At 45.8% G+C, this 27,558-nt stretch overlaps 1 protein-coding gene across 3 annotated transcripts; it reads right to left on the bottom strand.

The window, feature by feature from the left end:
- Positions 1 to 61: 61 nt before the first annotated feature.
- GSN (gelsolin) lies at positions 62 to 27,558 on the bottom strand. 3 transcript variants are annotated; one of them, XM_087752696.1, is made up of 17 exons: positions 27,461 to 27,558; positions 12,680 to 12,881; positions 11,554 to 11,708; positions 10,260 to 10,421; positions 9,876 to 10,025; positions 9,534 to 9,623; positions 8,455 to 8,587; positions 7,913 to 8,001; positions 6,870 to 7,085; positions 5,911 to 6,044; positions 5,010 to 5,100; positions 4,270 to 4,440; positions 2,694 to 2,868; positions 2,288 to 2,412; positions 1,670 to 1,747; positions 914 to 974; positions 62 to 440 (listed from the first exon to the last, which is right to left on the bottom strand). In XM_087752696.1, the coding sequence occupies exons 2-17, from the start codon at positions 12,870 to 12,872 to the stop codon at positions 271 to 273; spliced, it is 2,193 nt and encodes a 730-aa protein (XP_087608822.1). In that variant the 5' UTR covers positions 12,873 to 12,881; positions 27,461 to 27,558; the 3' UTR covers positions 62 to 270. The 3 variants fall into 3 exon arrangements, with proteins under 3 accessions (XP_087608822.1, XP_087608821.1, XP_009475287.1); XM_087752695.1 differs by lacking the exon at positions 27,461 to 27,558 and adding an exon at positions 26,752 to 26,810; XM_009477012.2 differs by lacking the exon at positions 27,461 to 27,558 and adding an exon at positions 14,113 to 14,319.

Below are 27,558 nucleotides of genomic sequence, written 5' to 3'. Positions count from 1 at the left end.
CTACAGGTTCTGCTTAATGTTTTCTTCTTAATAACAAACCCCACCATTTCTATTCTTCACGTATTCCATACAAGCTTTATTGTATTAAATATAATCAAAGCAAGGAGTAGGGTCAATGACTGGTCACGATTGTTTTTGGTAATTATTGCACAGCTAATTGGCTATTAACATCATTGCCTTGCTAACAAGCATCCTGCAGGAGGAAGTAGCTCTTGAAGGCACTGAAGGCACTAAACTTGCTCCATTTAAAAAAAAGAAAAAACCCGTTACTTAGACTTCCACATCTGCCATTGCTCTCTGTAGAGGATCAATGGACCAGTAGTCGTCATCCCAGCCCAGGAACCAGCCGGAGAAGGTTGGCGGCTCAAACCCTTGCTTCACCACCGTGACTGGAGTTCTCTTATCTCGGCTGGCTGGATCAGTCTCGATGTACCGCTTAGCTGAAAACACACAAGTAGAAGGAAATTCATAGAGTACAAGTCTCGCGGGGCAACAGCTGAAACAGCTCAATTGTAGCTACGCGGATGCTAGAGATACAAGTTCAGATTGTTCGTTTAAACAAAAAAACCCAAACAAACCATAAAAGCTTGCACTCACTGGTTTTATCTACACCTGGTAGAAAACTGACGTTAGGATTATAAGATGCTGTAATACAGTGGCAGCCTACACCCGCGTACCCTCACAAGGATACTTGTTCAGTGTTGGGGGTTGAGCACAGCGTGTCTGGATGCTACACCTCTTTATGCTGATCTTGGGGATCCTCCTTTCTTGAGAGAGGGGATCCCTTTGATCACAACATTGAATTTTACACTGTGGTTACACTATGTTTCTCAGTATATTAAATTGCCTGCCTTATGATCAGATAGTGGGAAAATAAGAAACTGTTAGTTCAGAGAGGAAAATGTGACATTACCAGATTTCAGGGCCTCAGTCTTTTCTTCTTCTTGGGCATCTTTCCCAATCCATACAAAGACCTAAAGATAAAAAAAAAAAAAAAAGAATTCTTTCAGCAACAATCGATCTCTTTATGAAAGAAGGGATAACTTAGACACAGTCTCAGTGAACAGAGTGTGACGCAGAACAAGAACATACTCGTGCTGGTGACCTACGTGACTAAAGCTATTGGTAGATAACGAGAAGCTTTTTGACTGCATTTTATCTACATAAATTCTAGATACATGAACAAATTATACGCTAGCTTAACATCAGAAAAAAGCAGCAGATGTTTGAACATTTTTACATAAAATGTACAAAATTAATCTCTAAGTTGCCTTTTGGCTGATTTATGCGCAGTCTGTTACTGCAAAATAACAGAAAATGTGTCAGTATCTTAAATTGCTGAGCCCTAACAACGGTTCGCAGTCCTCTTCAGGAGGGACAAGGGTGCTGCCCTCGAGAAGCTGCCAGACTGGGGGAGCAGATATGCTAGGCAGCAGCTTGTGTTCTTCAGCCCTTAAGCTAAGCAAAGAAACGGCAGGACACCAGCTCTCTTCTCAAGTTTGTGTGTAAGTTCTCTTCAGTGTCACTAGTGAGGTCGCTTGTTCTCAAGCCTAAAGTGAAAGGACTCCATAATAGAACAACTCTTCCAGCTGTTGTGACTTGGGTCTCGATCCAGAGCCAATTTGTGCCTGTTCTTTGCTTCCCTCGTCACTAGGTAAATGGGACGTACCTGATCCCATGTGTCAAGGAGCATAACATCATCTGTAGCAAGGTCATCCTGAGTCAGATCTCCAGGAACTTCTTCAATCTGGAAAACATAAGGTTAAAAGATGAGCACGCGCTTCAAGCACCATTTTACCTTTACAGGAGAAATGCAGTTGGCAGAGGTTCTAGTTTCACCTCTTGTCGGTGAGATGCATTAAGTTAGACATCGGCACAGGATTTGACCGTGCAACTCAGGCTACGTCACAGAAGTGTTCTTAGCCCACAGAACACAAAATCAGTCTCTCTCTGCCTCGAGAAACTCTTTCACTCATGCCTAAGACTTGTAATGCTGTCTCCTTTTACTTGAAGGAGTCATGAGTTAAAATTTGCAGCCTGAAAGCTAGTCGTTAACCAGGGCAGGACCAGTTTGATGCTTCAGAAAGTTGCTGTGCTGACACAACAGCGCAACAGAACTAGCTGCTGTCTCTGCAGAAAAATGGTGCCGATGCTTTCCTTCTGGAGGCAACGCCGCAAAGGAAGACAAGGTGTAACAGCCTGTTGGCTGGCTCAGAGCAGGCTGGGACCGAGTTTCTCCCAGCTCTGTCAGATGGACGTTGAATTGACTGTCGTCTTAGATACTCACAGTGAAGCGTCCACTCTTGTTGGAGCATGCAAAAAGACGAGGCGGGTGAGCATCCATCTTCTTGTCCTTCAGCCGCGGAGAAGTACGGTAAGGAGCTTTTCCACCCAAAGCTGCCCAGAAATTATCTGAAAAAGAGAAAGAGATGCTGATGCTTCAACTATTCACGGAAACCACAGCAGCAGTATGGTTTGGGTAGGATCTGAAGCACCCGTCCATCTCAGAAAGTCCCAAAGGCCTGCAAACACGAGTGCGCTGTTAAACATCATGAAGATGCTTTGGAGAAGCCCCTCTGTGCCTATGTCCCCATTTTCTTCTTCTGAGAGCCAAAAGCAAATATCCATGAAATAATTACTGAGAACGTGCGGCTACACAGAAATGATCTCGGACTCCGTTGCGCCTCCCTCACCTGGCTCTCTGCCCTCAGAAACCTGTACTGGGCGAGCTCCCAGTGTCTTCAGCAGCTCTTGTGCTCCCGATTTCTCGGCATCGCTGGCCCCTTGGCCGACCCAAAGGTAAGCAGCAGAGGGCGTTTTCAGGACAAAGGCGTCGTTGGAGTTCAGCTGACTGGCAGCAGGATCCAGCTGAAAAGAAGGAACATTGCACATGGCAGATGGGATCGTCCTCTACACACAGCCCATTATTTCAAAATAAAAATCAGCACCTATCGTTGAATAAACTGCAAACAAGACATTCCATACGAGCATGTGAGGTTATAAGATATGTTGTATATTTCATAGAATCATAGAATGTCCTGAGTCGGAAGGGACCCGCACAGATCATCGAGTCCAACTCCTGTCCCTGCATAGGAAAACCCCAAAATTCACCCCAGGTGTCTGAGGGCGTTGTCCAAATGCTTGAATATTGTCAGGCTCGGCGCCGTGACTACCTCCCGGGGAGCCTGCTCCAGTGCTCCACCACCCTCTGCGTGAAGAACCTTTTCCTAAAGTCCAACCTAACCCTCCCTGGCAGATCGCCCTGCCCTTCCCTTGGGTCCTATTGTTGGTCGCCAGGGAGAAGAGATCACGCCTGCCCCTCCTCTTCCCCTCGTGAGGAAGCTGCAGACCTCGATGAGGCCTCCTCACAGTCTCCTCTTCCCCAGGCTGAACAGAGCAGGTGACTTCAGCCGCTCCTCGTACGGCTTCCCCTCTAAACCCTTCCCCATCTTCGTGGCTCTGTGTGTGCCTGTATCTGAGTGATAAGTTAGACTTAATCATATGAGAAGAGTAAATAGCTGTGTGTTTCTGTGTGTAATCTACAGATACACATGACCTCTGGCAAGGATGCTTGGATCTGTCATTTTGCCAGTCTTTATGGTTATGACAGGAGATTTAAGAACTTGCTGGGGCGACCATTGTAGAGCAATATCCCTGCTGCCGAGGCTGATGAATCATTGACGTAATTTCCTCTGTGTCAACAAGGAAATGTCATCTTGAAGCTAGAAACTTTGGAAGTTGCTGCAGACAAAAACCAGTGCTCTTGCCTCACCTGTAGCTACTGACTAGGATTTAGTCTGTCTCTTGTTGTTGCACGGGGTTTTTTTTGTGTGCATTTTCTTTCAAAGGGGTAGGGCTCCTAACCTATGTGCTGGCACAAGTTCTACTTGCATACAGGGCACTTAGCACTTTCTGTCTTCGGCACTGCTGTCACACAGGCTTAGAACAAGTCCCAGCGGCCAGATTCTAATGGTTTTCAACAGTTTGAAAAGTATCTCAGTACAGGATAGTACAGGGTGCAGCATCTAGTGGGGACTTAAGAGAAAATAGCTTAAAGGTACTCAAGGTGAAATTTATAAACTAATTAGAAAATAATGATTATCACTACTTACCCATGGGAAAAGAGGAATCTTTTAACAGTTAGTAAAGTTTTCAAAATGTGTTTCAGTTTACATCAGACAGCTCAGTTTGGCCCTTATTCTGTTCAAAGGGATCACGTTCCCATCACAGCCTACGCATACAACACGAAAGTCGACTCTTTCCACATACCTCTACTGCTCTGGTAGCTCCCGAGGTGCTGGATCGCACCTGGAACAGACGCGTGGCTGCAGGCGCAGTCTGGCCTCCTTCCCGAGAGGTTCCGCCCTTGTAAACAATCAAGGGCTTTCCACCAAACATACTCATCAGATGAGGTGGCTCTTTTCCTTGGACCACTCGTTTCTAGAGAAAAAGAAGAAACTTGCTGTCAGTTTTAAGCTGCTGCCGAAGAGCAGCACGAGAGATACTAGAAATGGCCTTGACAACCATCTTTCCAGCTGGAATATTCACGTAGCACCCAGCTGCTCACAGGAGCTTAGCTATTACCTCCTGCACAAAACCAGACCAGTGTTTCAACTGAGCTTTCACAATTGCGTTTCATTTTAATTGGTGAGTGATCCACCGGCACAGAGGGAACAAGTAACAGCCATAAGAACCTCCTGTCTCACACGGGGCACTTGTAAAACTTCCTTGCGTAATAGCTGGAGCGGAGGTTAGGCACACAGCCACTCCGTAATGCCTACGCCGTGGCTGGAGGCTGCCGCTACATGACTGGGTTTCTCCACTGCCAATTGGTATCATATATATATAGTCATAAAATTTATTATATATATTATATATTATATATATTTTATATATATTTATTATAAAATTATAATATATATTATAATATATATATTATATATATAGTTATAAAATTTATTCCCACGGTGTTGGGGTTTTTGGTTGATGGTTGTGTTAGGGTTTTTTACCTGCACAGGGCTGCCTCCCAGCTCCTCGTCCAGCTGTACTGTGAGGAATGCAGAGGTTGCAATTTCATCTTGAGTGGAACTGGCACCCTGCCTGAAACACAAGGCAAAATTTGAGTTTTATTTCCAGCCCTTTCCCCCACCCCTACACACACCTTACAGAGATCAAGAAGAGTTAAGGAAAACCTTTGTTACCAAACCTCTGCAGCACTTCATTCAACATGAAGGAGAAATTCATTATCCTGTGTTGTAACACAGTGATTACAGAGGGAGATAAAGGCATTTTCTAGATAATAAGCACAGATTCTTTAGTATCTTCATGCCCGTCTCCCATTATCTTTCTAGCAGCTGGTTCAAAACCATGCCTATCGGTACTGTTATCAGGAACTACACAGGCAGCAGACCACATCCTTTCTGTCTCAGTTAGACAGCTTGCCTGTGCTCTCTCTGCTTGCTGACAGGCAGGAGGAAGACCACGGTGAGACTGCCTGCTGAAAAACTCCTCTTTCAGGGCATGGTCTGGGCACTGTAACAGTCACAAGCCACCAGCCGAGGTGGCAGAGTATCAAAAACTAGTTACAGTGGCCTCGAAAGATTAGGAACTCTGCAAAAAGAACTAGAGCTTGATCCAAAGAAGAGAGTAACTACTACTGGGGAAAGAAAAAAAGAAAAAAAAAAAAAGAAAAAAAATACTAGCACAGTAATTCCTCCCATTGTTCCACTTTGAACAAAACATTCCAGACCTCTGGTATTGTTTTGTTTGCAAGGGAAGGTTATCCAGGGTGAAATTTTATCCCCCGAGGATCCTCTGTAAGTGGGAACCAGCAGTGATCCGTTTTCAAGTGGACTCTCAGCCCCACATAGCCCCAGTGTTGCCTGACTTGCATCAGGAAAACTTTCTTACCAAGTGTAAATAATCTGTCCCTGTTTTCCAGCATGCTGGTAGTTGTACAAGATAATATAGCTATCGCCTCCGTAGAACTGGCCATACATTGAAGGATCCACTGGCACTTTCTCTGAGCCTTCTATTCTCCAAATCTAGAAAGGAGAGGAGCAGAAATATTCTGAGTTCAACCTGACAGCAGAACAAGCGGACTTTCCTGGCAGAGCTCCTGTTCCCTGCCCTTCCTGGACCTTGCAGCCTGTAGCCCCACCTGCTGGGAATGCCGCTCCGGGCCCGGCATCCCACGCCTGCTGCCAGGCCTGGGAGCGGGGCACGCTGAGCTTACGCTGCTGTGAGCTTCCAAAGCGGGATGGGATTCATCAGTGCTGCCAGAGCCACTGGAGAAAATGCGAGTCAGACTACGGGCACCGCCCGCACGGATGCCCGTTTTGTACCCGACACAATCACTTCCATTTCTCTCGGTTAGAGGGGCAGGAAGAGAGCTTTCAGGCTTTACTGGGGACTTCTGACAAGTCTAACGTTGGCTAGGACCTCTGTGGGCTTTTGGACAGTACTCAGCCCTTCCAAGCCCGCCTCCACCACTGCTTCTATGTGCAAATGCACGCATCCAGGGGCGTAAGATGGGTGCTCTGAGACAATCGCCCCTCACACGTGTGACGGCAACAGCTAGAACAACAGGGAGGAGGGGGAATGAGAAAGAAATCTGGGTCCACACTGTTGGGTGAAGCATTGCTCCCAGGGAAATTTTGGGGTCAAAATTAACAGCTCATCCACACCGCTTAGCTGCAGGACTCTCAAAACCCTGCTGGCGTTTCTGGTGTTAAAATTCCCCCAACATTTATGAACTGCAGTGCTGATGATTCTCAGGCCTCCATTTGTCTCACTGCTCTTGCAGGAATGCCATCAAGTAGCAAAGAAAATTCTGGAAACCTTCCCAAAGGGATTCTGTCACTGCTCACCTGTTTCCTGCCAGAGCCATCATCCTCCATGCCGTGCTGGGCAGCCATGGCCTTGGAGGTGTGCAGAGTGGCAGCATCGAAAGGCACCTTCTCGATCTTGGCAACGTGTCCAGACACGTAAGCCTGCCCCAGTCCTTCTGTCTGGTCCTTGTCCCGCCAGTTCTTGAAGAATTGCTTAAACAAAGGTGTCTCACCACTCTCAGGGAGGACTTGGACCTGAAAGAAATGAGCCAGCCCATCAGGAGCAGCCTCGTCCCCCATCCCACACAGCTCCAGCTCTGGCGACTCCTTGCTTCCCGTGAGCCCTGGGTACAGGGAACTGCCCAGTACAGCTCTTCTGAGATCACAGGTGTGAAATGCCTGGCGCCAAGACGTGGTATTAAGAGCAATGTCAGGTCTCACTGATGCCATAACCAGAGACGCAGCAATCAAGAGCACCACCAGCTATTACCGTACTGGGTAGATCTTTTCCAAGAGAAAAGACACATGACAAATCGCCTGTTTTCTGCTGCTTGTGACCACTAGTTTGAAGGGATCTGTTTCTTTCAAGCCAGTGTTATTCAATCCTTAAGCTTCTTTGTAACTACACCTGGAAGGCCCTACTATCACAACCAACAATACAGGTCTCAGTATGCTTAGGATGCAGAGTCAATCTCAGGTGAGTTCTAGGGAAGGCTGAAGGGATGTTAAGCCCTTAGAATTATCTCCCTTAGAACAAGAAGGACAGGTTTAGCTACGCCTTCTCTTTTTCACTCTTTGGAGAAGGTCACGGAAAAGGTAAAAAGGTATCTGAGAGGAAGAAATGTTAAATACTAGTTGTGTGGGGGTAAATGCAATTCTAAGGACAGTGTTAGCCCAGGAGCAGCACTGCAATATCTCCCTGCAGAAGAGCAGATCCCCCAAAACAGGAGCTGCTTGAAAGGCTTGAAACACTGCTAGTGACACTTCAGATGAGCCGTGCTCTGGAGTCAGCGGCCTGTGTGGCAGAAAAGTAACCCCAGTGGTGCCTGGGGGCTGGCCGCAGGTGGGCTGCATGTCCTTACCTGGGTATGTTTCGGATAACCCATCTTCTCAATGAACTCAGAAGCTGTTTTCAGTGCTGCCTTCTTCTCTTCAGAGTTGGCACTCTTGCCTTTAATGAAAACAGAGAGAAAAGAGGTCAACATTTAAAAAGTTCTGCATACCCTGAGAAGAAACTGTCCCAAGTACTTCCACCTTTTGCAACAGTAGAAGGGCCCAGCCTTCCAGCTACATGATGCCAAAGAGCAAATGACAATTGTTCCATCTCTTTTATGCCTTTTGTGATGGCTGAGAGAGCACAACTGCCTTTCTACTTAGGATATTAATTTAATCTTTTCTTCCTGGCTCCCAGGACTCTCCCTTTAATTTTCTACCCTAAAGACCCTGTGCCTCGGCACCTGACATTTCAGATGAGAGTGCTTTTCTGAGATTCTTAATGCTATCCGAACTTGCCCTGGAAAGCACCACCACCATCAAGTGTATGCTCCCCTACCCAGCCTGAAAGAAACAGGGATTGCTAACTGGATGAAGATCATCATCAGCTTCACCCACGTCGCTATGGTACCTTTCCAAACAAAGATCTTTCCGTCTGTGCCATGGTCCAGAATGAAGCAGTCATCCGTACTCAGGGCCGCCTGGGAGAAGGGGTTCTCATCTGCCACCAGGGAAACTGTCATGGTCCCAGCCCCATTGGAGACCTGTGATAACACAGCACGGAGATTAGATAAGGCATCGTTTGTTGCCCTCCAGCTCTGTGGCGATAGTCCAAAACTCGGGGAGTGGAAGGGAAATAAATTTGAATGCACTGCCTGCTTCAGGCACTATTGTTTTTCAAACAGGATACCTTTGACACAGCAACAGTATGACAAAACCAGAACGCTTTCTCTGAAGATTTCAAGTACTTCTAGCAAAGCAGATGCCATCAAAGAAAGATTGATCCAAAATGATAAACATCCTTGGTGCACAAGCAGCCAAGAAATATCTTCTAAAGCAAACCAGCTGCACCCAAGAACTGGAGGGGACAGTCCTGGTAACTGTGAATAGGCCTCCCTGTGTCAGCGGGGTTTAATAGTCTGAGTTCCTGTACTTCCTAACGGATAAAGGTCCACGTTACAAACCATCGTGGCAGACAGTCACCACATCATTACCAGAGACTGCTGTAGAGAAGATTCCTCCCAAAAAGTCTTGGACATTCTTCTACACCTACACTAGCTGATGGCAAACGTTACCTTCCAAATCATTGCTTCATCCTGCTCATTGGATGTAGAAAGGGGTAGATCCTGGTTCTCAGGCTCACTATTTCTAGTTCTTTCCTGTCATCTTCCTAACACAATGCCCGATAACACAAAGGAAAACTCCCTTCTTCCTCCATTCATTTCACACTCTGCCTTTCCCTCAAAAATTCCTGGAAAGTCCCAGCTGTCTCACTACAGTCAGCAGCGGTGATAAAGACAACAGAAAGCACGTGGGTATGCAGTGTAAGCACCCAAGGTTCATACCTAAAACTTCATAAAAAGCTAACAGCAGAATGAGGCAGAAGCAGGACTCAGATCAGCTCAGCTCCTCTCTGCTATTCCAGCTCCATCTAATTGCGCCAAGATCACTCCATTCGCCACAAGGCTTTTTGTCAGGGTTTCTTGTTACCTTATAGAGCTTCGCCAGCTTTCTGTTGGCTGTATCAGTTTTGGCCTCATCAGAAGTTCCTGGTGGCAAACTGGGCTTTGGTCCCAGGACCTGTGAGAGAGACAAAAAAAAATTACCTGCCAGTCCAAGCGAATCTCTGTTCCCCAGAGTGAACTGTTTCCCCAGTGAACATACACTCTGACGTCCCAGCGATTCAGAGGAGCAAGTCTGCATTGAACTGAGTGTAGCACTAACACTTCGTGTGTGAAGACACACACTACTGACCCTATCTACCCATCCCGCCCATTCTTCCACATACCGCCCTTCCCACTCCAGCACAGACAAATGGATGACGCGAATAACCTGAAGCATTTCCTCCCGCTCTGATCCTTCCTCCGAAACATAGACCTTGGCGCGACCGTTCCGCTCATTGTCCCGAATCCCCTTGGCCAGCACGGTGGCCTTCAGCCGTTCTTGGCGGTTGCTGTTGGAGCCACACCACTGAAAGATGTTCTGGGGGAAAATAGAAAGACCGTGCAGCTGTCAGAGCGTAACAACCCCCTCTCTAGACAAGATGGCAGTACGGCTGGGACTGAAAGGTGTTAAAAGACTGGCTATACCGTGTTTCAGAATGCTCAACACTTGAGACAGCTTCAACAGAGTGGAGGAAAAAAAAATCCTTACATGAACTAAAGGCATCTCCTGCCCCTGCAAGTCTGCTAAACTTGTCTTTTACATGGTACTTACACTGCCGAGGTCAAGGATGAAACAGTCCCCTGTGTTGAAGCTCTCCCAGGTCACAGGGACCTCCGTCGCTCGGACTGCTCGCCTGCCTTTGACCTGCAGAAGCCTCTGCACAGTTACTTCATTGGGAACCACGTGCCTGAAGCCAGAAGCCACGCCACCAGCCTAAGGGAAAATGAAGAAACAACAATTCAGACTTGTGCTGTTGCTTCAGAAAAAATGAAAATCCTACTGATTTGCTATCAGTGAGCAGTTTTTGCCTCTCACGGGAAGGAGGGTCAGCAGCAGCTGGCAGAGAGAGCTAGTTTGCCCAGGCTGGGCTTTCGTATAGCACATATCTATCAAAACATCCCAGCTATCCATTGCCACAGCACCGAAGGGATACTGGTTCAATACGGTTGGAGATCTCCAAATTTGAAGATCACAATAAGCTGAAGTATTAATAGGATTTTGACTGGTGTGGCAAAGAGTGTATTTCCATGTGTATTATATGTCCTGCCTACCAGAAATTATCCCAACCTCAGGATTCACCTTCTCTGCTGACAAAGACATACTTGGAATTACTTGTCAATGTAGGCAACAGGACTAATGTCAGTTATCCTCAAAAAAAAGCACAACCAAATTCAAATGAATGAAAGTAACAACAAATGAGGGGGAAAGAAGAGAAACAGAAAGACTAGGAAAGTCTTAGGCATGAGGAAATGTACGCACTTGGCAAGCATTTGACCTGGTATCGCTTCCCTTGTGCCACTGGATTCCTAACACACTACCATTCTTGACTGTATGTTTCTACTTATTCTACTCCACTTTACTGCAATGCCATGGAAGAATAACTACCACTACTATTCATCTACTTTACCAAAACATTACGCATGCTAAGGAGGTGGGCTAAGCACAGAAAAAGACTGGAAAGGTCAAATTCAGTTATGTAAGTGGGGAGAAATTAAATCTACTGGGTAGGCGTTTCCCATTAACTCAGTTCGCTGTTTCTTAAATTCATTCCAGACGTCTTGGGACTGTTCTTCCCTCTGCTTCTCGAAGAAAAACAAAACCTCGATTCCTAAAGTTTCCCGGGGCTTTGCTTGTGTATTATTAATTCAGCCAAAGCTCTCCCACTGGGATCTGCTGTTCTCCACCCTGTCAATTCCAACTCATTGAAAACATCTGGTTGAGAATGGGTTTTAAGCAACTGGAAAAGGGGCAATTCTCATTCTTCTGAGAATGGGGCAGTGGGCAGGATGTCATTTCTTGCAAACTTGATTCAGCCTGGTAGTATAAAGACCCAGTCATCACCTACCTTGTACTTGATGCCAGATTTGAAGTACCCGAGGAAAGTTGGGGACTCGTGGCCTTGCACTTCGCGATGCTGAACAGCCTTCCCTTGAAGGTAGTCGTCCATCTGGACAGTGAATATGGCAGCTGCCCCACGCTCATCCTGAGAGCTTTCATCTCCTAAGAAATGAAAAGGCAATAACTTGGAGCGAATGCAGGGTTTCTGCCTCTACATTCAACTGTGCAAAAACACCAGGGAGAAAGCAGATTACTGGGAAGTTTAGTTTGCAGGAAGGTCTGCAGAATGGCCATTTCCAAACTTTTCTAATAGTGACTCCAAACAGCAGTATAAACTGTATATTTTTCTGGCAGGCTTCCAATGCCATCGTAACTGCTGCAGCCCCACTCCTCCACAGCTGTCTCTTTGATAGGCATCATTCACTTTTCTTTTGCCATTTCACCCTGTCCTGGAAGGAAACTTGCTATGGAGCAAACACACAGACAGATGAATCTGCAGGAAGACATTACCAGGCTTTACGAAGGCTGTAGATACTAATGGGGCACCAGTTCCACAGCAGTTTGCCTCTTCGGAGCTCTTTGGTGTGGAAAACCTATTGACAGATGGCACATACGACAAGCCACCATGCAAGTATCTTACACAGCTTTAACCATGACATTGTCAAGGAGTCCTGGTTTTGCAGGATGTGGAGAAAGCCTTGCCGTGTGACTTGGTGACATTTACTGCAGAAGGCCAGTAAGGAGGTCTGAACTTGAGGGGGAAAAATCCCACTCATTCAGTCAGGAGGATAACAACCGACCTCCATCCTCTCAAATAGAAAGGATTTCAGCTGCCCCTTTCATCTGAGATCTTGTCTTCTCTGTGAGCCTCTGGAGAACAGGGACTTATTCTGGCATCTTGATCAGAAAAAGGTATTTCTGCGTACAGAGATGGCTGCACTCACGATTGCAGAAACCATTTCAAATATTTAAGGTGAGTAGCACTATACGCACCCAAAATCGCATTCTCACTGTACTGCCAGTTCTGCTTTTTATTTCCTTGGGTAAGACTTAGTGGACAAGCCTGGTGTAGTGAGAGGAGCAGAGTTCCCTTTGGGCTCCCCGATCAGCAGGGGCACTCCCATCAGACTTACCCAACCAGAAATGCAAGTCGTACTGGAGGTTCCCATTTCGCTGTTTGATGGTGTTCAGCACCAGATAGGAATCTCCCGTGAAGAAGTCTCCATACAGATTTTTTGGCACTGGTACCAAATCAAACTTCTCGACCCTCCAAATCTGAAGGCCAGGTTCCTTCCCAGCCTTCGAAAACTCAGCGTGTTCCACCATGCTGACAGGCTAGGGGCGAGACAGAGAATGTTGTTCAATACGCACAGTACAAGGAAGCGCATGTTTAAATTATATTGCTTCTGATCTCTTAACTATTGTTTCAGGCAACAAGTAGGAAGTTTCCTTTTTTCTCTTGCACTGAATTTTGAAGTAAAACAAAAAGGGAAGGAGGGGGGAGGGAAGTCTCTCAATCGATCACTGTTAATTTTCACTTCCAATCAACTCTAATTCCTGGCTTATTCCTCACTTACTCTTTCCTAGACTCTCTTTTCTCTGTTTTCTGTCTACCTCTCCTCATTTTACTGATTTTACTCTGCCTATTTCCTTTACTAATTTTTAGCTTTTCAAGATGGCACCTAAGTGAAAGACTAATCCCCTTGCTGACTATTCTTTTCTATAAATGCTGCATGATGTTCAAGACTGTAGAAAATAAACGCCTTTTAACTATACATGTTGTACATCTTGCACAAACATTATTTACAGTTTTCCTAAAACCTGTGTTAACTTATCCAGCTCTCTCAGGAAAATTTTGTGAGTATCACCAAAGTTATATAATTAACAGGTTTCTTATATCTCTTCTGTCCTGACACATTACTTCAGTACTTCTGTGTAACTGTTCCCTTATAGGAATTGCACTAATGTACACAACATCCCGTCCTAAGGACATTGCAATTTTGTGTGTTGTCATACTAATGCGATGTATTAACAACATGCGATCCATTCTTCAAACATAATGAACACTTTCCTGTAACTGTATTATAAAAGATTTCACTTTGGTAATACTGAAAGGAAAGAAAACATTTCTGTCGTATTGGCAAAGGAAGTTTGTCCATATATTACAGCATGCCTTGGAGTGGTATCAGGTAACAGGGAAGAAAAACTTAAAATGTTATATTAGAAGCATCCAGTATTTTGACGAAGAAGATAGTTCACAGCAGCTGATGGACAAAAGTACAATACGCTCAGCTTTCAAGGCAGAAAAAAAGAATGTTACAAACTAGAAAGCAAAATAGCAAGTTAGCTACCAAAGTGATTCCTAAGCTGAAATCAGACATCAAACAAAGATGGAAAACAAGGAACTTTTAACATTACGATTCCAGTCAGCCTGACTTAGTTTCTCCCAAATTCCCACTATAAAATTGGACAAACTCCTTAGAAAGAGTTAAAAGAGAGTGTGACTCTCATAAGTAATTGAAAAACAAAAGTTTTTCAATGTTTAATTGTGATGTTAATCACTTACCACAGCTGAAAGCACAACAGCTGCTGTAACAACATATCCAAGCCCAGCAACAGACATGGAGCTAACACAGTTCAGCTTCAGAGCCATTGTGCAAAAAATGGTGAGAAAAATATAACTGAAGTCCTGTTTGCCCATTTCTAGCAGCAAATGGGCTTCTCCCTCCTACAGAAGCTGTAGGGAGTCCCAGCTCCCTCCTCCTCTTGCTGCTAGTGAAGATGAACCGCAGAAGCCAATCTTTTATCAGGGACAAACACACCCACCCCCTCCGCAATACAGGGGCGTAACGTGTTTGTGCAAACAGACCTCTTGGAAGTCCCAGAGACTCCTTCAGCCATTTGCAGATGGTTAATCCCAGCAGGCAATAACTCAAGACAATATGCTATCCATTACAGCCGGCAGTGCAATTATGTTCAAACAAGCCAAATATCTAGTCATGAGGCCAATATGAGAGGAAGAAATTAAGAGACATCGGCAACAGAGGCAACATTTTGTCAGCTGAAAACTGCAAATAAATGGAAAGCTGATGAGATGCAGAGGAACAGAAAGACTGTTCCAGATGGCAAGGGCTGCAGAGAAAGAGATTTTGGAGACGAGAATCATAGAATCATAGAACCGTTAAGGTTGGAAAAGACCCTTAAGATCATCGAGTCCAACCGTTAACCTAACACTGCCAAGTCCATCTATACCATGTCCTCGAGCACCACATCTCTCCGTTCTTTAAATACCTCCAGGGATGGAGACTCGACCACTTCCCCGGGCAGCCTGTTCCAATGCTTGACCACCCTTTCGGTGAAGAAGTTTTTCCTAATATCCAACCTAAACCTGCCCTGGCGCAGCTTGAGGCCGTTCCCTCTCGTCCTATCACTCGTTACTGGGGAGAAGAGACCGACCCCCCCTGGCTCCAGCCTCCTTTCAGGCAGTTGCAGAGAGCCATAAGGTCTCCCCTCAGCCTCCTCTTCTCCAGGCTAAAGAACCCCAGCTCCCTCAGCCGCTCCTCCTAAGACTTGTGCTCCAGACCCTTCACCAACTGCGTTGCCCTTCTCTGGACATGGAAGAACAGGGAAGCACTGAAAGGATACAACCAAATAACCTGAGGATGGACGGAACACCCTCATCTCTCTGCACTTGTCAGAGGAGCAAGATGGAAAATTCAGCATGCGCTTTGTGTGTCTTGCGCCTGAATGCAATCTCCACACAAGCTACTATCAGGGTAATACAGTCCAGAGGGGTTTGAGAGGCACCGATGTATTTCAGCTCCTGTGTTAGCAAAAGCGTATTAGGAGTCTGGGAGGTGACAGAACAAGAGCTAATTCAGTAATTTCACAACCAAATATTACTGAGGGTGTAGCAAGACCCTGAGAGGAGAATTCAGTTCAATGGAATTACAACACAGTATGGCTGATCGTAGCAAACCAGTGATCTGCCGCCAGTAAAGAGCTTGTTCTTCCAACCGTCGCACGCTTCAGCAAGTCAATCCATCACATTTTCCAAGTGTTTGCTGTAAATAAATTGTGCAGAAGGACTTGCATCCCACTTTCCACTGCAGCACCCCAGGAACAGAGCAGCCCTAGGCCCTTACCGGCGGGTGGACTGGCTCCTGCAGGCACACGCGGCAGTGGCCGCGATACAGCACCTGCCAAACACTGCCCACGGGTGCGCGGAGAGCTGCCTCGGCCATGCTCTCGGGCGCGGGGCTATGAATATTCTGGAAGGTCGAACAAGAATGCTAGGAGGAACTAACGCCTTCGTGTGGCTGTGCCGCTGGTTACTCTTTTGCTCTTAACGCGCCCAGGAGTGAATTACTGACAGCCTGAGGCTCCTTCCCACTTTCAGAATCTCTCAAAAGATGCTTCACTAAGGGGCCAAATCCTCCACCCACAAAAGTCCACAACAAAACTTCCATGAGGGAAAGATCAGACCCCACTTTGTCTGTGCTTTCTCCTCTCTCCGTGAGAACATTTTCTTTCTCCCTCTCTCTCATTAGAGCACTCTGCTTCTCTGTTGTCCAAGCTGATGCATTTTGTTTTGAAATGTCACCTTGGCAAACTCTGATTTAGGAAAATTTCACTGGAAATGCTCAAACTGAAATAAATAATAAAAACAATGTCTTTGTCTTGCTGGTATGTCTGATCTCTGTGAAGGAAGTTCAGAGTGTCAGAGGTCTAAGACCCAGTGAAAAAGCCATTGGAAGCCTGACGCCGAGGAAGCCAGCTGCGAAAGGCTTCTGCAGCTGCAGCGCACCCCAACCAAGATGACTGGATTGCATAACGTCAGAAAGAGAGGGGTCCCTTCCAAATGGAAAAATACTTTGGACTTTTTATTAATAAATACCCGTACAGTGCCACACTTGGGCAAACTTCACAGACTGAAGGTGAAAAAAACTAGGATAACCTTCCGTGTTAGCATTCCATTTTAGGATATATTGTAATCTGCAGATATATGCTCATAAGCATATATTACACTTTGGAAAAACAATTTATTTGGTTTTCTAATTAACTTGGCATTTTATAAGTTTTGCCCTCAGTCCAAGCTTGCCTTGCCAACTAGTTGCAGACTATAGATACAGGCAAAAGAGGGAAAGAGGGCTACAACGAATAAATTGTATATTACAGTGTTCTGTGGTAAAGATTAATCTGAAGCATGTCTGAAGGGAATAAGTGCAATGTACTCCAACAGCCGGTATGGTTTATTACTGCTGTCAGCAAATGTTGCATTGTTAAATCAAGCCACAGAAATCTGGGCTCTGGACGTTTTATTGAGGGCATATGCCAGATGAGATTGCCAGGACCCTACCGAAAAGGGTGTCCCATTGGAGACATGGGAAAAAGGCAAATTTCAAGCTGATGTTAATAAAACTGTCCAGCTTAGTCACTGAAAGGGTGCTAAGCAGAGCCAACGTCTTATGCAAAGGAAAGTTATTTAAGGAAAACAAGGAAAGGGCTTGGAATACAGGATTTCAGTGCAGATGGATCATCTGAATGACACTTGGCTGCATAATGATAAAAACAAGAACTTAAGAAAAGAAGTCGAATGATTTGAGCAAACAGTGAAAGACAACAACTTATTATGGTATCCAGATGTGCAGTTAACACAATCACGACAGGCCTAGCTGAGGATGCCATATAATGGAGACTGGCCTATAGAAATAATTACAGGGATATACCCCCTATTTACCAAACACAAAACGCGAGACTTGGTACCGTGCAAAAGTCCGCGTCTGGCACACAGACCAATGGTAGGATTTAGAGATTGCTTCTTCAGGAAAGCGTTAAATGATTTTCCTGAGGCTGGAAGCTGCTTGCTTCAGAAGAAAGGCCAGAAAAGTCAGAGAGACCATGCAGTGTCTCCGCTCGGCAAACCTGACAGTCTTGCCCTGCTGTGCATCCTCTCTGTTATGGTGCTCTTGGAAGCCCTGACAGCTGATGCCTCCACCACCTCGGCTCCGGGACTCAGTACTTTTCTCTCCTGGTGTCCAATCCAAAACACCTTTCTTATTCCTACCCTGCAACTTGTAATAAACAGTTCTCTTTGCCTCCCTCCCTAAATACTTCCATTTATGCTCTTTACATTCATCTCTGTGGCTGTGCCTCCCACTCATCTGTCACAGAGTCACTCCACGCCCTCATGAATTGATGCCATCAGCACTTTTGCCATTTGTCTTTACTCTCCTCTGAATTTGTTTCTGCCAAGAAGGTGCCCAGTTCTGCACTGCTTAGATGTGGCCCAGCACAACTATACTGAAAGGAATGTCCTTTCCCTTCCAGAAAAACCTGTGGACACAGAGCCCAGAATCTCCTAGTCTGTCTCATCACACTGCAAAGTCCATTAGAGGGAATAATTAATGCCTAGTTCCTCCACCTCACATATACTGTCACATCTTCACACCTACCACCACCTAAAGCATCTAATGATGCTATCTACAGTGTCTTTCTACGAGACAATATCATCCAATACTGACAGGGGGAAAAAAAGGGGAGAAAAATCTTTATTCTGTTAGGCTCCAGTCTGATCCTGACTCAACCTCAAACATCCAGAGCAGCTTTACCAAAGCTGAAGGAATGCACACACTCAACCAAAACATCCTCTGACTTCTGGGATTGCCAGAGTATTTCAGAACACAAAATGCGCAAGACAGTAATGATTATATTTTAACAATTTTTAAATTAAATAATTATTAAAGCAAGATTAAATATGATGGAATGGGTATAAATATTTAGTAGCCAGTTCCTCCATATGACACAGCAAATATTAGCTTATGGGGCTTTCCTCACAACACTTTGTACTGTGATGTTTCTAAGACTATAAAGAGCACATATATTTTTAAGCCATTCAGTGATGCTTCTGGATGGTTTTTTTTTTCTGGATACTTACTGAAGATGGGCAATTGGAAAAGAAGAGGTGGAAAATTGCTGGTAAAAATAGTGGGTGAAAAAAGAAATAAGTGCAGTGGTTCACGTGAATAGACTCAGCTGTAAAGGGGCCTATGTCTTGCGGTGGAAAGAGACATTTTAAGTGAGTATTTACATGAAACACAGACCCAAAGGTCTGATCACTACGTTAACAGCATCCCGGTTTAAAAGAAACACTGCTTGTGGGGGTGAGGGGGCTTATTTTCCTCTGTCTCACAATGCATCAGAGAGAGAACTCCGGCTCCCTCACATTCAAAAAACCACTGTTCAATAGCTTACTCTCCTTGCAGCTTTTATTCAGTAACTGGCCACTTACCAGAAAAACCGAGCATAACATTTTTTTGGAGCTACAGTTAACCTGTGGCAATTCACACCTGTAGATACCCACAAATATAGGAAGGACTTACCTGCACAGGGCTGCTCAGGAAAGCTTGGCGGAATTAAGCGGGCCTGTGAAATGAGGGGTGGCAGGCCAGAACACCATGTGGTTGGTCTCATTCACAGCTCCGGGCTCTAGCTCCTGATAGGTTCAGTTCATTTGTCTAAACTTGCTGCACAAACAAAGCCCACACAGGAAGGTCTGCAGCCAACATACTATTACACCACAGAGTATCTAAACCACCTGCTGCTTACTTCTGGAAAAAATTCTGCATTTCTAGATGGCAAAGGCTGTATTTTTTATTTTAATGGATAATACTTACAGAGCATCAAAATAACTTGCAAATACAGACTGAATTTCTAAAATATGGGGAGGACAGTAAATCTTAGTAACTGAGTCTGTATCCACACAACATTCATGCTGCAAAAAAGCTTCTCGTGCACCAATCCTTATTGCACCTTGGGGGCAAACTGTTGCATTTCCACCCAGCTAATGCTCTCTTGCCCTCTATTTATTTGCCAAAAAATGCCTGGAGAATATGGATTGCTCCAAAGAAATCATAATATATCTCCTCAGGAAAAGAAAGACTCCCTTGTCTCACAGCATTCCAGACCTCCTATATCAAGTGCCAGAAGAAGTAAATCGCCACCGTATTTCTGCTGCAACAGGAAAACCATAAGTCACTGCGTTTTGCAAGCAGCGAAGTCACACAATCCTACTAGCATGATCGCTCCCAACAAAATCAACAGGTTGTAGTTAACGACAGTACTGCTCCCCAAGTACGAGCTGCATTCTCCAGATCACTGTCTGAAATAATGACACTGAAGAGATCAAACATACCACAAATAAAGTTATTTGTTTCCTTCAGGTTTAGCTATTTCTACACTTTGAAAACAATCTATACTTTCTGACCACCCATGCAGCCATTTCTTTTTTCTCTGATCCTCTGCCGACCCATAAAAACGCTGATGAATTTACAAAGATTGTGAGAGTTTAACACTACAGTCCTTCAAGTTCTGACAATAAAAAACTCAAGACATGATGCTGCATAAAACAGAGAAAGGAACAGTTCAGCACAGTATGAACAGCTGATGACAGTGCACACTGAAAACTAAATAACTTGTCTGCTCCTTATAGCCTCCTTGCCAAAATGGTATATATTACAACTAACTCTTCAGTAAGCCACTGAAAATAAATCTGGTGGGATTTCAGCTTCTTTGCCAAGGTGATAGGCATTGAAAAATACCTAAAATGATAGATTAGATCAGTTTTCGGTCTCCAGACTAAATTCATATACACATGAAACTATAAACAACCTCTTTCCTTCCATCCCTTGAAGAAGCTAGTAAACAAAGCTTATTTGGGACAAGAAAAATTGGCATGGAAGAGCCTCCTCCTACCCTAGCCATGGTGATTCCACAAACTATTTCAGTTCCCTATATGAGGAGCAATATAGCTAATGGTGTTCCTAGCAGCTACATCCCAGCAGACGCAGCCAGCCACAAATCCAAAAAATTCGAACTGGCATTGTCCCTTCAGCAGCTTCCTCCTTCATTTAAAATATGCATCGGATTCCAAGAAGAACTCAGATCAACAGTCCTGGACATGAAGTACAGCATTATCTGTACAACTGGCAAGTGGGTTTTTGCATTCAGAAGTTAAAATTCCTACTAAACCACTTCAGCAAATTAGAACACCCAGATGATTTGAGTATTGTTCACTTTTTCCAGCTGTTTGTTTGCATTATGAGTCATGTCAGCTCTATTCTGGTCTCTCTACCTTTTGAATATGATCCACTTAGTAAACACAGAGGGTTCAGCCCAATGCACCAAGGCTAAAAACTTCCACACAAAAGCCTGAGTTTCTTCTCAGCTGCACTCATGTAAATCGGGAAGATGATTACTTACATGGGAGAAACTTTTGGAGAATATATAGGCCTCCCATCTGAAACACACCCAGAGAAAATCTGCTGATAAAATCAACTGTTTAAAAGCCCTACCTTAAGAGCATACGTGAGAGCTGAATCATGCACTTAAATACACACAGCATAGATAAGTATGGATCAGTGGCAACCACTGACTGCTTTCATTCAGTTGTGAGCAAAAATGAATCCTGAATTATATTCAAACACAAATCATTGTCCAGTGCTGAAAACATGTCTTAAAGGAGTGCTTATGTAACCTGTAAGACACAATCCAGCACATTAAAATATGACTACCATCCCAGATTACGTCCCGTAGAGAGACCTGGTGGTGACAGCCAAAACACATTCATGGAGGCAGTGAAGACATGCCTGTGGTCAGCTGCAGGGAAATGACACAGATGTTCTTCCTCCAGTCACCAGGTCCTGACTGTGTACAGGGGAAATGATCTGCAACTTTATGCAAACTGGTCTTCTCCTGAGAACTAGCCAATACATTCCTCTGTAGCACAAGAGCCTGTTCAATCCATTATCCATAACCCAAAGAAGAACACAGTAATATGTTATTGCAGGAGAAGAAGGGCTGGAAACCAGAAGAGACGGCCTAAAACGAGTCCAACAGGGAAGCACGAAACATGGCCTTGCACTGCAAGTGCAGCATCAGACACAGGCGACTAGGTGCAAGGATTTACAGTAAGCCATTGCTACACGTATGACGAGGACAAGAGAAGTCTATGCAAATATCAGGGTTGAGAATAAGAGATTTGTGAGTAAAAATCAGGTAGGTGAAAGTTTGCCTTATGCCACACGGATGCAGCACAGCACGTCCGAGTCCTGCAGCAAGCCCACCCCGGGGCCTGGCCTCGCTTTGCTTTGCTGCCGCAGGAGCCCAGGGCGACTGCACAGAAACTCTGCCTCAGTCAGCTCCCGCCGTCCAGATCAGCTCCACACAGAATTCTTCTTTTCATCGCAAAAACCTCCACACAAGACAGGAAGCAACTCAGAATTAACAGAAATTAGTTCCCTTGATATACATTCCAAATCAGAGTGCTGCTTCTAGATCAGGGACAATGGTCAGAACGTGAGGCACGGCTACGGCCAGGGCAGGATTTTGGTACCTGCGTCCACCTCTGAGAGGCAAAAGAGGTTGACCTGCTGCTCCAGCCCCGCACCCAGCACACACAACTGCAGGCAGCTCTGCACCAGGAGACAGGACCCCCCCATTTCACAGGCAGCGGTTTTCTTCACAAACACCCACTTCCAAGTAAATGAGCGTGGAGACGTACGAAGATATTAGAGTTCCCCTTTCCATTTCGCTATCAGTTCTCCTAACATATGCAGGTGTGGCCACTGCATTAATGACTCTGGCTTCAAGAGACAGACCTTCTCACGAAGTCTGTTTTCTGCTCCAAAACCAGCCTTGGCAGCAGGAGCTCCCATCCCCGCTGCACACAGCCACAAGAAGGCAATGCTATAACCAAACATGCCAAAATATTCCTGTCTTCCTCATAGCAAAGTGTTTGCAGCTCTGCCTCTGGTCATTAACAGAGGGGTTTTTTATTTTATTTTATTTTTAGTAGGATTCAGGCTTTGGTGTTGAGGAACCACAAGCATTCTCAAAGCAGACAGCCTGGAAGAAGGGAAAGTCCTACTGGTGCTAGCTCTCAGCACGGCAGCCTCCGTCCATCCTGAAAGATCCTGGGATGATTCATTTCCTCCAGTGTTTTAAAGACGCTGTTTTGAATTGTAGCTGTATTTTTACTGTGTGTGGAAACATTCAGTAAATAACATATGTTTAAACTTTGTTTTTGGATGGCGTCCCACTGACTGACTACCTCCTAATACAGACAAACAGTTGTTTCTCCCTCTCCCAGTTGTGCTGGGACATCAGCTGAGATCAGTTCCAGCTCTTCAGGTTCTCAGTGGGAGGTGAAGGATGGACAGAAGAGGAGAAGAGAAAGGGAAAGACCAAAAGCAGCCTGTAGTCAGAAAAGAACACTTTCAAATGGGTAAAAGGAAAAAAAAAAACCAACAAACAAAACCCCAGAAACTTCAGAGTCTTTACCATCTAACCCTTCCACCCAGTCACCATCACATCCCAAATTTTGATCAAAAAACCTGGCAACCTGGTTTGACTATCCTGACTGAGGATGCAGTTACTAGCTCAGTCCTAGTCCACCCCAAGGTGGGGAAAAACAAACAGACAAACTAAAATAAAGGTAATTCTCCAGAGGGAAGTGTGAACAGGCAGAAACCCCCAGAATACCAACCAAAGCAAGCACTCCAACGTCAGCGGCACCACCACCCTCCCTCAGCTGAGTGTCCGTGACCCAGCATGGCTGTTCCCCTCTGGCATTTTCAGGTTGCCAAGCGCTGCAAAGCACCCCAGGAAAAACCTGCTGGAGCTCTATTTAATTCTCCTAATGTCAGAGCTCTATTTAACCTTGCAAATGCATCGCCAGTGGATAATCAGAGATAAACACTTGGCAATCCTGCTGAGAGTCAAACGCTTACTGTTAAAGGCTGCTACTTCCTTTCCTAATTTTTCTGACCATGCCTTCCTCCACCGAGCAGGTGTGAAGTACTCAAAGTTGACATCTTATGAACGCTGTCTGATCTGATTACACCTATGATGGGATTTAGCAGTGACAGCTTCCAGTGCCCTGGATACACACCCGGATCAGCAGCCTCTGTGCTCTGAGCGCCTCTGTACAGTGACGGACAGCACAGGACTCATGCTGCTGCAAGAGAAGCATTCCCCGCTACGATCAGGCAAGTACCAGGGGTGTAGCTGCAGCCGGAGGGTATGAACATATCCGTACGTGTACAAAAAAAGAGAGGCCTAGCAGTGTGCCAAGCAGCTAATAAGAGGCCTGATGAATCTACTCTGGCAATCGGTGTACTTTTGCTATCAGGGAGTTGAAGACTGCAGGACGTAGTGTAAATATTGGAAATTTGCCAATGCCCGTGACTTCTTGGGAAGCAGAGATGAGGCAGAAGCATATCCTCTGCAATCCAGGCCTGGTGCATATAAAGTCTGCTCAGACACTCCTACTGCCAGTTCATTTACTTTTATTCTCCTGACTTTAAAAAAAAAATCTGAAAGCGACCTTCAATTCAGGAAATCCCTAATCACAGCAGTTCTTGACTGCCAAAAGTCACAAGGATAGACCTGAGAAAAACTGCCCGTGCATTTTTCCATTCTCTTCCTTTGTCTAAACAGCTGCTGTGAGCTGCCTCAGAGAGGAGACACTGATGAACCAGCGCGACAGCTTCTCTGCCCCTGGGCCCCGAGGACTGTATCTGACTCCGTTGCCTTGTCACAGGACCATTGTTTTGTTGAGCCTCCTGCAGAAAAATACTTCACAAACTCACAAAACACAGTTTTAGGCTCAATAGCTGTGCACTATCCCCACCTAGGGAGTTTGTGTCTGATATGGGGAAAAAAGTTCCAGCATGGCTCGTAGCTGAGAATTCCAGCAAGTTTATTGCTTTTATGGGAAAAGAATTAATCATCCCAAGCATTTCTTTCCAATTCCCTTAGTCTTCTTAGTGTCTGAAGTGATTAATTAATGATTAAGAGACTGAAACGACAAGGACTTGAACTAATGCTGTGAGAAGCAGAACAAATGACATGGCAGAGGTACACAAAGCGGTAAGCTGCACAAAAAAAGATAACTTGAGGGTTTCTTCTTAAATGTAAAAGCTCAGTGACCTTTGAAAGCCACTGCACAAAACATCTTTTGAGTCTTGAGATTGAAAGGATTCAAAGGAGATTACAAGTGGACATATAAAATACCAATATATACAATTTTCTTTTCAGTTTAAATTTTTAGAAGGGATATCAAATACCTGCTTTGGAGAATCAGACAACCACTAATCAACAGAAGTAATACACAACTTGTTACTGACAAATTGCCCATATCAGAATTTTCTGCCTTTTCATGAAAAGCATTTGATACCAATCAGGCAGAGACATATTCAGAACTAGATTACTCACATGGCAATTCCTAAGTGCTGTGAAAGCAAACAAAAAACAAGAGCAGCTGCTTCTTCCTAGACAGTAGTTAGTTATTGTGCCCAAGCTACTTTATATCTGTGTTTAACCATGTTCTGCTTTACTGCAACCAATCTGCAACTTGATTGCTTCAGCTCATATTTAAAAAAAAAATAAAAAGAAAAAAAACCCGTTTCTCTTGGTGTCAAGATTCCAAAGCAAAACTGGGAAATAGCTGGTTTGTGAAGCTGCATGTTCCTGTCCAACCTCCTCTTCCATATACATGCTACTCAGTAGCAACACTAATGTCTGAGACTGGAATTAAAATGGAAAGTGAGTTGAAAGCAGATATAAATCCTCAGTAACAAAATACATCACGGTGCTATTTTAAGAATGATTTAGTTCCCACCGGGACTCTATAAAAGACCCAACCTACACCAAAAAGTTATTTTATCTGAATTTGGGGTGGGGGGAAGCACTGGTTCAGTATGGGTCTTTGCAAACAGCTAGCTGCTGCTTCTTGTCCTGTGGGAAGGCTCCTACCTCTTCTCTTCCACAGAAGAAGCGCTCCCCCTTAGAGACACTGCTGACCACACTACAAACTCAGTAAGTGGCTGAAGCACTCGTAAAAGAATATAAAGTATCTACAAAAATAGCCTTGCAATGGAACATGTCAGACAGCCAGTCTTTAAGCTGGAGCTGGCAGCAATCCCCCTTGGTAACATTATCAGAACCATGAAACTCGACTGTGAAACACTATCTCACATCCCTGCTTTGGTGATGAAAGGAACAAATTCACAAACGTGCTGGATTTGTGCCAGTAAAATCAAAGCTGAAACTAGCAGTAGCATTTTTGCTTTGTCACCCTTTAGATATTCGGAAGCGGCCAAAGATTGATGGCTGCTTCAATTTCCCCAGTGTTTTCCCCATAGCGTTGGAATGTCATCCAGCTGGAGAAGGCCTCCACTCTTCCGAGAGTGGGAGACGTTCTCCTGGGGACACTGCAGGTACTCAGCTCTCACTAAAACGAATTGTTAGCTACACACTCAGACAACCACCGGAAAATCCATGCCTGTATTTAAACACTCAACATTTAAGAAGTTCACCACCCACCTATGTCACCGATGAGCTGTAACTACAATTCCTGCCCTGTCTTCATGCCGAATTCTAGTGAAATCCATGGAGCTGGACTTATCGCCACTCCAGCAAGTCAGTCCTGCAACGGGGCCCGTCGATGGTACAGATAAACTAACGCTGACACCCAGGGTTGGTGCGTAAGCACAGAGGACAGCATTCTCATTATCTGCCCTGGAGGCGAACAGCCGAGCTCAATCCAGAGCCTGGAAGCACACCTAGCACGGACAGCGCGGGGCGGGCAGGGAGGCGGCTGTAAGGCCAGCAGCAGCCACCCTGCGGAGCAGATGTTAAACAGGGCTGACTTCTGCTTCTCTCTGCTAGTGGCATGGGTTAAACTTCGATCTCTCACCTCTCTGTAGTAGCGACTATGGAATAAATTATCTCATGGGCAAGATGAGAGAAACCAGTTGCCACAGCCAAGGTTGTGCGAGACCTATTCCTCGGTACTCGGGTTTCGCTTTATTTGCCCAGACGGATGTTATACAGTGTTCTGTAAAATAGTTTGAGAAACCTAAAGGACGAGAGATGTTTAAGGAACCCCCACCCTCGTTTGACTCCAGAGTAGGACACCCTAAGCTGAGCCATGCCATACCCCAGCAAAGGAAATTTTTTTGCTGATAAACTTGCATCATGCAGAAAGTTGGTAGTGGAAAATGGAAATTGTAATGATCAGTAAGAAAAATAAGAGACTTAAGGGGAAACAATGCTAGTATCATCCTTGTTAGCAAAGTCGGATTTTTTACATCCAAAAGCAAATGACATTCAAAGCAGTTTTATTCAAAGAGGATCTACTTACTAATGAGGCCTCCTTGAAACAAGTCATCCCCATAACTTTTTTTTTTTTAAACACTCTTCCTAGGAAACATTTTAAATACGTTTTAAGTGTCTACATTTTTTGAATTTCTATTCAAATAGAGCTTTCAAACATTCCTCCCCCAGGCCAAGAACAAAGCAAACAAAACCCCCGCTGTTCCCATCACGGAAGGGCCTCGCACCGGTTCCACCGGCGTTCGCGGGCGCCCCGGGCCCGGAGGCAGCGCGGCCCCGCCGCCCCGGCCCGGCCCCCGCTCCTCACAGGCGGCTCCTCCGGCCCGGCCCAGCGGCTCCGCCGTGCTGCGGCCCCCCCTGCCCCGGGGTGTGTCACCGACCCGCTCCGGGCGGCTTAACGCACCGAGCCGAGCGCTCTGAGGGACGGCCACCGTTAGGCTGAGGCGCCGCGCGGATGGAAGTCACGGAGAGCGATCGCGCAGCCCGGCCGCCGTCCTCGCAGATGCCGTCGGAACCGGAGCCGGGCTCCCGCCACGGCCGCCGCCTCCTCCCTCCGTACCCCCCGCAACCGCCGCCCCCCGGAGCCGCCCCGCGCCCCCTCGGCGCGCATCGCACGGTTGTTCCCCCTCAGCCCCGGCGTGCGGCAGCCGGAGGGGGCGCGGGGAGGACACTCCGCCTCACGGCCGCCTCAGCGCCCCGCACCGCCGCTCCCCGCGGGACACCCGGCCCGGCCCTACCTGCCGCTGGCGCTCGCCGGGTAGAGGCAGCTGCCGGGAGCGGGGCCGGGCGGGGCCGGGCAGGGCAGGGCAGCCCCGGGGGCGGGCCGCGCCGCGCC

Source organism: Nipponia nippon, unplaced genomic scaffold (assembly GCF_047370975.1).
Source record: "Nipponia nippon isolate SJK-2023a ecotype South Korea unplaced genomic scaffold, ASM4737097v1 scaffold_16, whole genome shotgun sequence".
NCBI lineage: Eukaryota > Metazoa > Chordata > Aves > Pelecaniformes > Threskiornithidae > Nipponia > Nipponia nippon.
Note: the sequence above shows the minus strand (reverse complement) of the source record. Positions and strands in the feature narration are given on the sequence as shown.